General features: G+C 44.5%; 1 protein-coding gene across 1 annotated transcript in view; it reads right to left on the bottom strand.

Moving 5' to 3' along the window:
* Window positions 1–1,048: 1,048 nt before the first annotated feature.
* The window catches only part of RBCK1 (RANBP2-type and C3HC4-type zinc finger containing 1), a 69,297-nt gene continuing 54,405 nt past the window's right edge, over window positions 1,049–15,940 (bottom strand). Inside the window, exons 9-14 of the mRNA XM_073632424.1 lie at window positions 14,304–14,464; window positions 11,578–11,689; window positions 10,250–10,429; window positions 7,428–7,526; window positions 6,885–7,028; window positions 1,049–2,124 (exon numbers count right to left, since the gene is read on the bottom strand). Coding sequence (XP_073488525.1) covers window positions 2,044–2,124; window positions 6,885–7,028; window positions 7,428–7,526; window positions 10,250–10,429; window positions 11,578–11,689; window positions 14,304–14,464 — 777 coding nt within the window. The 3' untranslated portion in view covers window positions 1,049–2,043. The remainder of the gene's footprint in view (window positions 2,125–6,884; window positions 7,029–7,427; window positions 7,527–10,249; window positions 10,430–11,577; window positions 11,690–14,303; window positions 14,465–15,940) is intronic.

Genomic DNA, 15,940 nt, shown 5'->3' with positions numbered 1-15,940 from the left:
TCGCGGCGAAGAGCAGCTAATTTCCTAACTGGCCCACGCTGAGGAGCTGCGTGTCAGGTTACCAGCAAGTGCCGCCATGCTGCTGGAACCAGCGTGGAATGCAGATATCCGGATATTACATCAAAAGGGGGCGGCGACGCGTTTCGGACCATGCGCAATATCTCCTTCATGACTGTGGATGCATAGCCAGTGGGGAAGCTTATATCCCCGCCCCCCACCCATAGTTCCAACCTAGTTACCATATAAGCTTCCCCACTGGCTCTGCATCCACGGTCATGAAGAGGGAGCTATTGCGCATGCTCCAAAAAGCGTCACCGTCCTTTTGACATCATATCGGGGTATTTGCGCTCCACGCTGGTTCCGGCAGCGTGGCAGCTTTTCCTGGTTATCTGACATGCAGCTCCTCACCGTGGGGACGGCTAGGAAATACGCTGCTGCAACATCTTAAAGGAAACCTCCCGCTGGGCGTCTCATGTTATCTGATGAGCCTGTATATACTTCACCTCTTGTAAGTCTTTTTAACTGTCCTTTGAACAATTAAAGCTTTATTGCACTTAGAAGCGCCTACTTTGTGTTATGCTTTCTACCAGAGTTTGCTTCTCTCTAATGGAGTGCGGCTGATGTGCATCTCAAGACATCTGCCTGCTTTGTCCTGGTTTCATCTTGCATCAAACTGTGAACTTATGATCACCAGGAGGGTCTATTTTTTTTACCTAGAGCGCCCTTTTATCCTACCATTTCTTTGTGCAGATTTTTATCTGTGCAATCTGCTGATCAGCTGCTTGAACATACACGTCTAAAGGGATGCTAGGTTCTTTCATATAATGTTTTTGGAACACAAAGGCTGATGGCAGTGAAAATTACTAAAAAGTTTTATACAAATAAAATGCTGCTCTATCCAATTGTAATCATACGGTAACCGTACTAAATCACATTACTGGCTGCAGTTAAATAGTGGTGGTGAGATATTCTATTCCTTTATATAGGAATAGAATATCTCACCACCACTATTTAACTGCAGCCAGCAATATTGTGAATAAGTACGGTTACCGTATGATTACAATTGGATAGAGCAGCATTATATTGGTGTAAAACTTTTTGGCACGAGCATATGGGATGTAAACAATGGTAGCAGCTGTCCTTTAATCATCTCTAATTACCATTTGGATCTTCACATGGTAGTTCGCAAGATTGTTTGTTTTTAGAGTGAAAATTACCAACCAGGACTGTGTAATTATGGGTTAATTAAGAAAAAAAAATATAAAGTAATAGCTAATTTTTCATTTCTATAAGAAGCTGAAAATATATAGAATTATTTATATAGCCTGAGAGTGCGGGCAACATCTGTCACTATAATAATGAATTTCATAAAATGTAACGAACATCCCGTAAACTGTAAATAAAAAAAAAAAAAAATCTTCCTTAATAGCAGGACTACAGAGACACTAGCTGTAGTGTAGCAAAAAAAAAAAAAAAATTGAATAAAAAAAGCTAAATTGAAATGATCTGCAATTTTTGCCTCAGAGTCCACCACTAAATACGAAACACAGAGAGAAACGATATCTCAGAAGGGGGCTTTCCATGAAGTGTGCAGTCTGTACATTGAGGTATTGGGGCAATAATTAGGGAGATTAGAGCCCCCTTGTGGACAGGATAAGTGCAATATAAACGCAAATGCATAGGTAGGTTCCAGTTCCTGGACTGAGGACGATGTTCTGGTGTCAGGTGACGTTCCATCGACGTGGTGCCCTGATCGTGGACCCGGTGTGAGAAGTGAATGGGGGGTGTGCTGATTTAGGCGTCATTTACAAACACTGCAGGAGCCATATTGGGTAGCGAACCAGCAATGATCAAAATTCAGCCAATCAGCTGGCTTTCCCCACTCGCAATGTTATCCGGTCTGTTCCAGCTTAGATGTAACGTGACAACCTGGGAAGGAGATACGTAACAAAAAGAAGTTGGGGTGTCACTGAAGACGCAGTTTTCAAATACTGGGGGTGTGGCTTCCCTTCTTCAATTCGCTGACCGACACCTTCTCCTTGTTCAGTGGCAATTCTGACAACGTGGGTCACATTTTCTTCCATTCATGTTACATCGGCACCCCCCTGAGGTGTCTCCTGGACCCTGCATGTACAGAAAATGGGGGGGGGTTATTATGCATATAAACAATTGCCATTGGAGGAAAACAGAGTAACATCATCAAACCAAACGCACCACCTACAATTCGTTTAAAGGTCTGCAAAAAAATGCTCAAACTTAAATTTAAAAGGTAACACTAATGATTTCAGTCAATTTTATTTTACATGTGCTGTACTTGTGCTTTTACATCAAAATTTTATATAATTTTACTTATTTTTATTTATAATTTTATTCATTTATGATCTTAAATTTCACAAATATTTACTCCGTCCACGTCGCTCAGTTTGTAAAACACGCTGGGCCCTATAAATGGCTTGCATGATTGTTGGCAGCCTATTTATAACTGACTAAGTATATATATATATATATATATATATATATATATATATATATATATATATATATACACACATATATACACACACACACACACACTCACAGATATGTACACTATGTACAGATGAGTTTTTTTTTGTAGGATTAGATATAAATGAATACAGTTATATTAAATTCTAATTTATAAATATATATATATATATATATATATATATATATATATATTTATTTTTTAAATGTTTTCATTAAAAAATATATATATTTGTAAGATTAGATATAAATAAAATTATATAAAATTCCAATTTATACTTTTTTAAAAAAAATTTTTCATTCCAAAAAATTGGAAAATGTAATATCATATAAAATAAAATGATATAAAATTTCAATTGATACTTTTTAAAACAGTTTTTTTTTAATTAAAAAAAATGCAAAATGTAAGATTATATAAAAATCAATACACTTAATTGTAAAATGTATACTTTTTAATAAAATAATAAAAAAAATAATAAAGCATATATATATATATATATTTATATATATATATATATATATATATATATATATATATATATATATTAAAAAGTATACATTTTACAATTAAGTGTATTGATTTTTATATAATCTTACATTTTGCATTTTGCATTTTTTTTAATTAAAAAAAAACTTTTAAAAAGTGTAAATTGAAATGTTATATCATTTTATTATCTAGTCTTACATTTTATTCTAAAAAAAGTTTTAAAAAGTATCGATTTAAATTTTATATCATTTTACTTATTTCATATATTACATTTTCCAATTTTTTTGAATGAAAACTTTTTTTTAAAAAGTATAAATTGGAATTTTATATCTATTCTTACAAAAACATTTTTTATTTAATGAAAACATTTTTTTTTAAAATACATAAATTAGAATTTTATATAATTTTATTTATTTATATCTAATCTTACAAAAAAAAAAAAAAAAAAAGCTCATCTGAACTGGAGCCGCAGAGAGTCCTAGTTAAAATCTCATGATTAGGATGTAGAGTAATAAAAGACTGTTGCTATAGATTGCATATATGAAAAAAAAAAAATAAACTGACCAGGGTAAGAAAACAGAACAGAACACAAAAAATATACTGAAAAGAACAATAAAATAGAATATAAAATATAAATTGGTGTATAGAATGTCACAAATCTATTGTAAATGATAAGAATATAAATATACAGTAAATAAAAAAAATATTTGTATATATATTTGCATCTATTGAAGATAATGATAAGCATATAAATATGTATAAATATCTGCAAGGAATACATAGGTAATAATATAATCAAATTCACATCATCACATCATATATCATAGAGTATAAAATATACAAGAAATCCAAATATAAATACATTTAAGAATATTATAAACATACAAATGTCATATCATATACATTTATATATTTATCATATTCTTAAATGTATTTTGTATTTGAATTTGTGTCATATTTTATACTCTATGATATATGATGTGATGATGTGAAATTGATTATGTCATTACCTATTTATTCCTTGCAGTTCTATATACAAATTTTATATTTATAAGTATATGCTTATCATGATCCTCAATAAGTATTTGATATTCTATACACCAATTGATATTTTATATTCCATTTATATTGTTCCATTGGATCCATTTTTCTTACCCTGCCCGTTTTATTTTTTTTATATGTGCAATCTATAACAAAGTTCTGTTATTACCGTACATTGTAATCATGAAATATTTATAGTTTGTCTTTATTGTTTTTTTATACGCTAACCCTGATGAAGGGGGAGGCATTTCCCCTGAAACGCGTTGGCTTTACTAATCACCTATTAACTAAGAATGCAAATAAACTTCTTAAATACAACCACAAGTGTGATGAACCTTTATACTAGGAATGCCTTCCATGCTCATTCTACCCTGTGGAGCGTCTCGCTTTCTCTTTCAGAGAGACAGAAGCCTGAGACCTCAACAAGTCTTACCGACACCACAACTTTTTTGGTTACGAGACTCCCCAAAAGGACAAATCACCTTCACTCGAAACCATTCAATACACTACTCTACATACACATATTGGTTAAAATGGAAGGCAGAGACTACTTTTGGAAGGGAAAGGAAGGAAGACCTAGGCCTCAACAGCGCCATGTCCTTGTGCAGGACCTAAAAGGGTTCCTTGCAGGACAGCTTCCAGAAAAGACACTTGCCTAGCCGAGATGATTGCCACAAGAAACAAGCGAGAAATGTCTCTGATAGTTTCAAATTAAGGGCTTAAGAAGTGTTGAGAGGATTGGAAAGGGGGAGTCACATGGGAGACCCCGTGCACAAAAGTCCTAATCAGAGAGTTGGAAGCCAATGGTCTCTGAAACAGAAGAGAAAGAGTAGAGATTTCATCCTTGATGGTGCTGAGTGCCAAACCATAGTTCAGACCCAACTGCAAAAAAGAGGATCTGTCCAAATGAGAATCTCCTGGGGTGAAAGTATTTAGTCTTACACAAGGTAAAGTATACCCCTTCCATGTCCGATGATAGGTCTTGCTGGTAATAGGTTTCCTAGCTTTGAGCATCATAGTATTCAGACTACGAGATACCCCTCTCCCTTAGAACCTGGATCATGCTGTTAAAGCCAGTGACTGAGTAGCAGATTGGTTGTTGAGTCAGTAAATCCAGACAGATTTAAACTATGAGCCCAGTGCGTATGCTAGCAGTTATACCAGGTTGGAGTACAGCATCTGCCTGGGCCAACTTGGATCGCCAGAAAGCCCTCCATCTTGATTCCGCAGGGCATAGGAGGAAGAACTTTCATGGGAGGAAAGGCATAGATCATGGAGTACAGATACCACAGATCCTTGGACCGGGACACAAACCTCTACAGTTCGTTGCTGAACCTGAAGTCCAGGACATTTACATCTGGCATCCCCTACCTGTGACAAAGGTCGTGGGCATCTCTGGGTGCAGAGATCCTCTCCTGGATCCAGATGCTGCCAGCTGATTAAATCCCGACTGCAAGTTGTCTACACTGGGAATGTAAATGGCTAACGAGGCTTTAACAAAAAATTCTGCCAGGACAGGATCTGGTCTCTTGTTTCACAGTGAGACGTCTTGTACCTCACTGATGATTGATGTACACCCCCATGCTATGGCATTGTCTGACTGGATACAAATCAGATTGCCCTCCAATAGGTTGGTCCAATGCTTAAGGGACAGCCAGATGAACTAAACATGGTGATGAGATTCTTCAGAGGACCAAGTCCATGGCACAAAAAAGGTACCAGGACTCCTCCAAGTTTTACATTGCTGACGTCCATTGGGATTCCTCAGAAGATGGCGAGAAAAGAACTTCTCTGACTCCAACGTCAGATCATGAAGTCTTCAAGACCGGGACAGCCTGGTCCTTAGGGTCAACCAGATTGATTTATCGACAGACAGAACTGAGGTGTCCAAAGATGACAAGATGTGGAATTGGATAAAGGAAACTGAATTGAAGGAGGCTACTATGAGCCCCAAGAAACTCATGCAGAAGCAGAGGTTCAGATGGCTTCTGGATTTAAAAATACAGACTTGAAACCTGAGAGACTAGTTTCTCTTGGAGAAGGAACACTCTGGCTTAGGAAGTATCCAAGTCCAGCTCCAATTACTCCAAGTGATTAATCAAAACCAGCGATTTCCGAAGATATAGACATTAAGAGAGGTGTTGTCCTTCAGTGTTTGATCACTGTTCATGCAACAGAAGGGTGTCCAAGTATCCCACAATGGGAATACTCAGAGAGCATAACAGATCTATGACTGGAGCCAGCACCTTGATGAACACCAGGGGGGCAAAAGATAGGTTGAATGTAAGGGCTACAAACTGACGGTGCGAAGGCCCTAAAGCAAAACATAGGGGGTGTTGATGACCTTAAAACATGTATATAAGCATCCATCGAAGGCTACCTTAATGCATAGAATGCATTAAGGTGAATAACCACGAGGGTTTACAACCCCTTTAAAGAAAACCTGCCACCAAAAAAATCATCACGTAGGGGACTTTTTGTAGCCTATGTGATAAAAAAAAAAAAGTTTAGTAAAAAGAAGTTTAAAGTATTTGATATTAGGGATCCACTGATTATCGGGAAGGCCGATTATTGCAGGCCGATATCTGCATTTTCTGAAAAATCGGTATCGGTCGCAAACTAGACGGATATTGCTTCAAGGGGTTTTAGAGTTGTTTAGAGCGGACGCTCAGCTTTATTGTAATAACAACCGATGCAGCTCAGCAGCCACTGGGCTGTTATTACTAGCAGCAGGAGGGGACGTTCCCACCCCCGCCCCCCCACCACCACCTTCCTCCGCTCGCCTGGACTCCTTCTCCTCTTGGTTCTTTGTGCTCAAAAAACACTCCACCCTCACCTAGCACCATCTTACCTGTGGCCCCCAGCGAGGGCCCTTGGTCACCCAGCAAATCTCAGTCTGACACATGGTGCAGCGGATCCAGTCGCAACCGTCTTTCTTTTGGACAATGATCTGACAGGCGGGACAGTACATGGCTTCCCCGGTCTGGACGAGTGTCTGCGGAGAGAGAAGGAGAAAAGGAAAATAAACTCTGACAGCTGTGCCAAGGCATTGCTAAGATTATTCACCCATCCACTCATAACTGAGACTGCTGTGGACGGGTGGAGGGTTAGCAGGTGATCAGTACTTAGCTGTCGGTGAATACGCATTAAATATGCAGTATCAAACTGCGCCTATAATTTTGCTGGTGGGCAGGTGGCCAATGCCAGCCCGGGTCTGTTCCAGCTAGGTAAGTTGGCAAATGTGGAAGGGTGATGTTAAACGTTACCTGATCCTATCAGAAAGATTCTTTGATTATGGGAGGCCTCCAACCAATGAGATCATCGACATTGTGCTCGGTATCCTTTGGTCTCTCACCCATGATTGCAAGGAGACCGCAAGTCACATGACCCTCACCTTTAGCATGTCGCTGGTCTGTCTGGCGGCAGTGTCATTCAGCGCTCGGATACGCAGGTCATCCTGGTACTCTTTGCAGTTCATTCCGCTGTGGATGGCCTGCAGGGATAAACACTCATTAAAGTGAACCTGTCCTGGCCTAAAAGATAAGAACAGTGCTGGAGTGCTGCCCTTAGAGTGCGGTCATGTTGGGATTAACCCCGCCCCCTTTAAAGCATTCATCCGCACCCCCCTGTTACTCAACTATCAAACACCAGAACTTCAACAGGTATTCTGGCTCTTAATAGCTTTGGGGGGTGGGGTTTAATGGTGACATGGAGGGAAGATGAGATCCTTTGTACAGCCTGGCCTGGTATGCAAAGGGGCCCCACAGTGACACCCAGGGTGATTTGAACACTTACACATGGATATGTAACCCCCACATGGTGCCGTACTTCACCACTGTTATTACCATCCTCTCCGAGTACTCAGCACCAATTTCTCCCTCCTCTTTGTGTTGTCAGTGGTAATAGCTCCACCCCGGAGCAGTCAGTGGTGATAGCCCCACCCCGCAGCAGTCAGTGGTGATAGCCCCGCCCCGGAGCAGTCAGTGGTGATAGCCCCGCCCCGGAGCAGTCAGTGGTGATAGCCCCACCCCGGAGCAGTCAGTGGTGATAGCCCCACACCGGAGCAGTCAGTGGTGATAGCCCCACACCGGAGCAGTCAGTGGTGATAGCCCCACACCGGAGCAGTCAGTGGTGATAGCCCCACCCCGGAGCAGTCAGTGGTGATAGCCCCAACCCCGTGAGGAGTCATCGGTGATAGCCCCACCCACAGAGAAGTCAGTGGTGATAGCTGCACCCTGGGGTAATCAGTGAGTGGTGATAGCTCCACCCCGGAGTAGTCAGTGGTGATAGCTCCACCCTGGGGTAATCAGTGAGTGGTGATAGCCCCAAACCCCTGAAGAGTTAGCGGTGATAGCCCCACCCCGGAGCAGTCAGTGGTGATAGCCCCAACCCACAGATAAGTCAGTGGTGATAGCTCCACGCGGGAGCAGTCAGTGGTGATAGCTCCACCCGGGAGCAGTCAGTGGTGATAGCTCCACCCGGGAGCAGTCAGTGGTGATAGCTCCACCCGGGAGCAGTCAGTGGCGATAGCTCCACCCCGGAGCAGTCAGTGGTGATAGCTCCACCCCGGAGCAGTCAGTGGTGATAGCTCCACCCCGGAGCAGTCAGTGGCGATAGCTCCACCCCGGAGCAGTCAGTGGTGATAGCTCCACCTCGGAGTAGTTAGTGGTGATAGCTCCACCTCCAAGCAGTCAGTAGTGATAGTCCCATGTTCTTCACAGCCAGTGGGTATAGTTCCACCCCTGAGCATTCAGTAGTGATAGCGCCATGCTTTTAGTTTATCTGAAAACGTACACAGGTATATGTAAGCACCCACATGTAACATGGTGATGCACTTCACCAGTTTTTTTTGCCATCCTCTATGAGTACTCAGCATTAAAGCAGAGCTCCACACAAAAATGGAACTTCCGTTTTTTGGAATCCCCCCCCCCCCCCCCCCCCCCGGTGTCACATTTGGCACCTTTCAGGGGGGAGCAAATACCTGTCTAATACAGGCATTTTGCTCCCACTGCCGGGCATAGATACCCACACCACCCGCGGGTATCTACGCCAACCCCCCCCCCCCCCCTCCTGCTGTCTTCTGGGAGGCACACGGGTCCCAGGAGACAGCAGAGACCAGTGGGAACGCGCAGCCCAAGTGGCGCATGCGCAGTAGGGAACCAGGAAGTGAAGCTGCGAGGCTTCACTTCCTGATTCCCTTACCGAAGATGGCGGCAACAGCACCCGAGAGCCGAGGGACAGATCGCCTTCGGGTGCCGACATCGCGGGCGCCCTGGACAGGTACGTGTCCATATTTTAAAGGTTAGCAGGTGCAGTATTTGTAGCTGCTAACTTTAAAAATAATAATACATTTGGCGGAACTCCGCTTTAATTGCTCCACCCCCGAGCAGTCAGTGGTGATAGCTCCACCCCCAAGCAGTCAGTGGTGATAGCCCCTCCCCCGAGCAGTCAGTGGTGATAGCTCCACCCCCGAGCAGTCAGTTGTGATAGCTCCTCCCCCGAGCAGTCAGTTGTGATAGCTCCTCCCCCGAGCAGTCAGTGGTGATAACGCCAAGCCTCAAGCAGTCAGGGATATCTTCACCTCCAAGCAGTCAGTAGTGATAGCCCCATGCTCTTCGCAGTCAGTGGGTATAGTCCCACGCCCAAGCAGTCAGTGTTGTTGCTTTAAGCAGATTTGAAAACTTACACAGGTATATGTACTACATGGTGCTGTACTTCACCACTGTTATCATCCTAGAGGAGTACTCAGCACCAATTTCTCCATCTTCTTTGTGTAGTCAGTGGTGATACCTCCACCTCTGAGCAGTCAGTGGTGATAGCTCCAACCCTCAAGTAGTCAGTAGTGCTAGCCCCAGGCTTTTCCCAGTCAGTGGGGATAGTCCCACCTTTCCTGAGTAGTTAGTTGTGCAAGCAGCATCCTCACTAAGTAATCTGTGGAAAAAGCTCCACCCACCCTGTATAGACACTTGTAGCAGCTCCACTCTCCCTGTGCAGTCAGTTGTGACAGCCCTACCCTCTCTGAGTACACAATGGTGGTGGCTCCACCCTCCCTGAGCAGTTAGTGGTTGTAGCTTCATTCTGTTTAGTCAGCGATTGTAGCTCTACTCTGCCTTGATAGTTAATGGCAGTAGCTCTATCCTTCCTTAGTGGTCAGCACTGGTAGCTCTACCCTTTATGAGTAGCCAATCAAGGCAACTCTTCCCCCGTGACACCTACCTTGCAAATTAGGCAATTCTCAGCTCCACAAATGGGGCAGAAAAATTCATTGACGGAGTCCTCGTAGATGCACCACCCCTTGCAGTCTGCTGTGCGGCAGTGGTAACTGTTCTGACTTCTGCTCTCCGCCACTATCAGGCCACGCTCTAGGAAACGGGAATACTCTTCCGATGACACCAACTGTACACAGAACAAAGCAACATGCAGTCATCGGTCTGTAGTCATGACATGTGAACACCTGTCTACATCCCTGGTGCCGCATGTGTTCCTGCCCAACTTGGTGGGTGAACCTTGGGCCACAGCAGTCCGTAATCAGAGCGGGAGCATCATTGTTTTTAAAGTGGGCAGAGACATCCAACAGTCACTTGTAACCCCAGGCTCTAGACTTGGACTTGCAATCTCTCAGTTTCCTGTAGCATTACATAAACTTAACATTGTTTGAGCCCTCTTGGTGATGTCCGGGTTCACAGCTGAGGTCCTTATATGTAGTATGTTGACCACCACACTGCTCTACATAGATGGCACAAGGCAGTGATAGATGAGGAATATCATGCAGTTATCAGATACTGTAACAGCGTCCCCTTCCTATATTCTCTGTGAATTATTTTCCAGTCACCAGGAGGCGCTGTGCAACCACACTCGGGTCTAGAACACTGTCTGGAAAGCTTACATTCTAATGTTCCCCACAGTCACACACTATTATTATTATACATTTACATAGCTCTGACATATACCGAAGTGCTGTACAGAGAGCCAGTCACATCAGTCTCTGTACCAGAGGAGCTTACACTATGATGTCCACCTACAGTCACACATTATTATTATACATTTCTATAGCTCTGATATATACCGCAGTGCTGTACAGAGATCACTGAGCCAGTCACAGCAGTCTCTGTACCAGAGGAGCTTACACTCTAATATCCCTCCCCAGTCACATATTATTATTATACATTTCTATAGCTCTGACATATACTGCAGTGCTGTACAGAGAACCAGTCACATCCATCTCTGTACCAGAGGAGCTTACACTCCAATGTCCCCCCCATGGTCACATATTATTATTAAACATTTCTATAGCTCTGACATATACCACAGTGCTGTACAGAGAACCAGTCACATCCATCTCTGTACCAGAGGAGATTACACTCCAATGTCCCCCCCACGGTCACATATTATTATACATTTATATAGCTCTGACATATACCGCAGTGCTGTACAGAGAACCAGTCACATCTGTCTCTGTACCAGAGGAGCTTACACTCTAATGTCCCCCCCCCCCCACAATCATAGAGGTCCATCCTTCCTCAATGATACATAAAGAGGCTCACCGCTCGGATCTCTCTCTGTTGCAGCTTGCTGTCGCAGGCATACATCTCATCCCGGAAGGGGCAGGAGACCTCCGGCTCCTCACAGCAGTTCACAACCTGCCGCAGACAATCCCTGATGGGAGGACAGAGGGGCGAATATTATAGATAGACTTAATAATCAGAATTTACAACATTACCTATGAAAGATGTCAGGGGTCAGAGGTTAACTGAAATCCGATAGATGCTTTCCTATCAACTGACTGTCTCCCAGCTCCTGAGTAAGAATAACAGCGTCACGGTAGTATCTTAGTGGAGACAGTCAAACAGCAGCCCTGTCTGACCAGCCTATGGACCTCATAGTCCCCAAATCCTCTGCACTGACATAGGCTGTGTGACCAATGCCACGGCACTAGTCATGTGACCGTGCTGCAAGAGGAACCTTATTAGTGGAAAAGTTATTTTTTTTAGCTGCTTTTATTAACGTCTAGTTATATGACGTGTGCCTGTGTTATAGGGGGGTGTGTCTGGGCGAGCTTGAGCGAATCTTAGTATTTGTTATAAAATATATTTAACCACTTCAATACCGGGTACTTCCCCCCTTCCTGCCCAGTCCAATTTTCAGCTTTCAGCGCGGTCGCACTTTAAATGACAATTGCACGGTCATGCAACGCTGTACCTAAACAAAATATTTATAATTTTTTTCCCACAAATAGAGCTTTCTTTAGTTGGTATTTGATCATTGGGTTCTTTATTTTTTTTGCGCTACAAAAGACCGAAAATTTTGAAAAAAAAAAAAGTTTTTCTTCGTTTCTGTTACAAAACTTTGCATATAATAAGTTTTCTCCTTCAGTGATGAGCACTGATGAGGCAGTACCGATTGGCACGTCATAGGCTCTTTACCTAGATAGGAGATGCGGTGTGTCAGACTGACCTACCACCGACTGGCGCGAGCTAGCGGCTTGTCCTGCCTAACGTCCGTCATTTTGCTATATAGCGGGCGGGAAGTGGTTAAAACCCAAACTTTTGGTGGTGGTGAGGATGGTGGAGGGGAGGTGGTGGTGAGGGTGGTGGAGGGGAGGTGGTGGAGGGGAGGTGGTGGTGAGGGTGGTGGAGGGGAGGTGGTGGTGAGGATGGTTGAGGGGAGGGGGTGGTGAGGATGGTGGAGGGGAGGTGGTGGTGAGGATGGTGGAGGGGAGGTGGTGGTGAAAAAAACCAAAGAAGAAAGCGCCTCTTAAGTATAACGGATTTATTCATATGTTAAAAATATAGTAAACACTCACAATGAGGTAGATGATATGCTGCTTCCATAAAGAACTAGTCCCGGTGTCTCTGGGTAGTAACTAGTGATCAGGGGGAGCCTAGACACTTGAAAAAGGAGCGCGCATGCCCGTTACGAGCTTCGCGCATGCTCTGAAACGCGTAGTGGTTCCCAGCTAATCTGAACTGTCCGAGTGACGTCATCTCCCATGTGATCCGCTGGAACGCGGAAGTGACTTCTCCACTACACCGCTTGTACAGCCGGTGCCTCCGAGCGGAGGTCCGCGGCCATCCGCACGGCGTCCATCTAGGCTCCCCCTGATCACTAGTTACTACCGAGAGACACCGGGACTAGTTCTTTATGGAAGCAGCATATCATCTACCTCATTGTGAGTGTTTACTATATTTTTAACATATGAATAAATCCGTTATACTTAAGAGGCGCTTTCTTCTTTGGTTTTTTATGCATACACGGAGGATTGACTTCACTCAACAGGAAGCTGCCCTTGGTATCTTGGAGAAATAGATTTCCCTGGTTCCTGGATTTTCATTGATCCATGGATCACAGACTTCCCTCTGGAATCATTCATTGACTATTTTTTAATTTATTTGTTTGGTTTTATTTCTATGGACTTTGGCGCGATTACATTATTTGTTTTATCCTTAGGGAGGTGGTGGTGAGGATGGTGGAGGGGAGGTGGTGGTGAGGATGGTGGAGGGGAGGTGGTGGTGAGGATGGTGGAGGGGAGGTGGTGGTGAGGATGGTGGAGGGGAGGTGAGGATGGTGGAGGGGAGGTGGTGGTGAGGATGGTGGAGGGGAGGGGGTGGTGAGGATGGTGGAGGGGAGGGGGTGGTGAGGATGGTGGAGGGGAGGGGGTGGTGAGGATGGTGGCGGGGAGGGGGTGGTGAGGATGGTGGCGGGGAGGGGGTGGTGAGGATGGTGGAGGGGAGGGGGTGGTGAGGATGGTGGAGGGGAGGGGGTGGTGAGGATGGTGGAGGGGAGGTGGTGGTGAGGGTGGTGGAGGGGAGGTGGTGGTGAGGGTGGTGGAGGGGAGGTGGTGGTGAGGATGGTGGAGGGGAGGTGGAGGGGAGGTGGTGGTGAGGATGGTGGAGGGGAGGTGGTGGTGAGGATGGTGGAGGGGAGGTGGTGGTGAGGATGGTGGAGGGGAGGTGGTGGTGAGGATGGTGGAGGGGAGGGGGTGGTGAGGATGGTGGAGGGGAGGGGGTGGTGAGGATGGTGGAGGGGAGGTGGTGGTGAGGGTGGTGGAGGGGAGGTGGTGGTGAGGGTGGTGGAGGGGAGGTGGTGGTGAGGATGGTGGAGGGGAGGTGGAGGGGAGGTGGTGGTGAGGATGGTGGAGGGGAGGTGGTGGTGAGGATGGTGGAGGGGAGGTGGTGGTGAGGATGGTGGAGGGGAGGTGGTGGTGAGGATGGTGGGGGGAGGTGTTGAGGATAGAAGGGGGAGGCAAGTAGGTGACCCGGTGTGCACTTACTTGCAGAAGCTGTGGAGACACTCGCGTAGCAGGACACCGGCCCCTGCAGGGACCTCGGTGTAGCAGATGCGACATTCTATGGCTTCCTGGTTGGGAATGAGAACCTCGTTGTCCAGCTGGAGGAGGTACAGAAAGTTCTGCTGCCTCTCCTCCTCCTGGGCCTGTAAGAGAACACAAAACAAGGACACAGATTGTGAGTATTTACTGAGAACAGGATGAAGCTTATGATGAGAGGTGGACAATGGCTCAACAGCACCTTTGCACCATTGCTTTAGGAAAACCATGGATGCAGTAGTTAAGGTTTAGAGCAGTGATAATCAACCATAATTACAAAGGGGGCCTTAAGTGCCCCCTTGACATCACCAAAGGGCTGCACATAACATGCAATGCAATGATACAGATTGTTGTCAGAGACTACAGATATGGAACAGAAAATGGTGAAAGACTATAGGCATTCTACAAAAGATGGTCAGAAGCGGCAAACATGCTATAAGAAATTATGGAGACTGGGGACATGCTACAGGAGATAGTCAGAGACTAGGGTCATGCTGTAGAAGATTTCAGAAAATGGTCAAAAACTGGGAACATGCTACAAAGGATAGTAAGAGACTGAGGACAAAATTTAGAAGATTGTCAAAGACTATGACCATAATTCAGGAACTGGTCTGAGACTGGTGACATTGACATACTATAGGAGATGTTCAGAGCCTGAAGATATGCTACGGGAGATGGTCAGAGACTGAAGGTATACTACAGGAGATGGTCAGAGACCGAAGGTATACTACAGGAGATGGTCAGAGACTGAAGGTATACTACAGGAGATGGTCAGTTACTAGTCATATGCTACAGGAGATGGTCAAAGACTGCAAACATCCTATAGGAAATGTTTGAGACTGGGAACATACTATAGGGGATGGTCAAAGACTAGGGACATGCCTCAGGAGATGGACAAAGCCTGGGGACATACTACAGGAGATGGTTGGAGACTACAGACACGATACAGGAGATGGTTAGAGAGACTACAGATATTATATAGGAGATGGTAAAAGACTGCAGACATACTTCAGGAGATGATCACAAACAGCAGACATAGTACAGGAGACGGTCAGAGATTACAGACATAATATAAGAGATGGTCAGAGACTGCAAACATGATACAGAAGACAGTTAGAGACTGCAAATACGATACAGGAGATAGTCAGAGACTGCAGACCTGATACAGAAGGTGGTCAGAGACTGCAGACATAATACACGAGATGGTCAAAAACTGTAGTATTGTTATATGAGACTGCTAAAGATTGCTGTTATTACAGCCCCTACACCAGTGATAGCAAACCTTGGCACCCCAGATGATTTGGAACTACATTTCCCATGATGCTTAACTACACTGCAGAGTGCATAAACATCATGGGAAATGTAGTTCCAAAACATCTGGGGTGCTAAGGTTCGCCATCACTGGCCTATACAAATCAAAGCTCTCACATTTGTGCTGAACTACACTGCATCTGAGCAAAAGAAACCAAAAATGCTATATAACTCATTTTTTTTTCTCAAAGCAAACTCCCCCATCCATCCATGTCTCCATGCTTTATTTTGTAAAGAAACCACTTTGAAACTCCCACCCGGTTTATTTCTGG

This window comes from Aquarana catesbeiana, linkage group LG05 (assembly GCF_042186555.1).
Source record: "Aquarana catesbeiana isolate 2022-GZ linkage group LG05, ASM4218655v1, whole genome shotgun sequence".
Lineage (NCBI taxonomy): Eukaryota > Metazoa > Chordata > Amphibia > Anura > Ranidae > Aquarana > Aquarana catesbeiana.
Note: the sequence above shows the minus strand (reverse complement) of the source record. Positions and strands in the feature narration are given on the sequence as shown.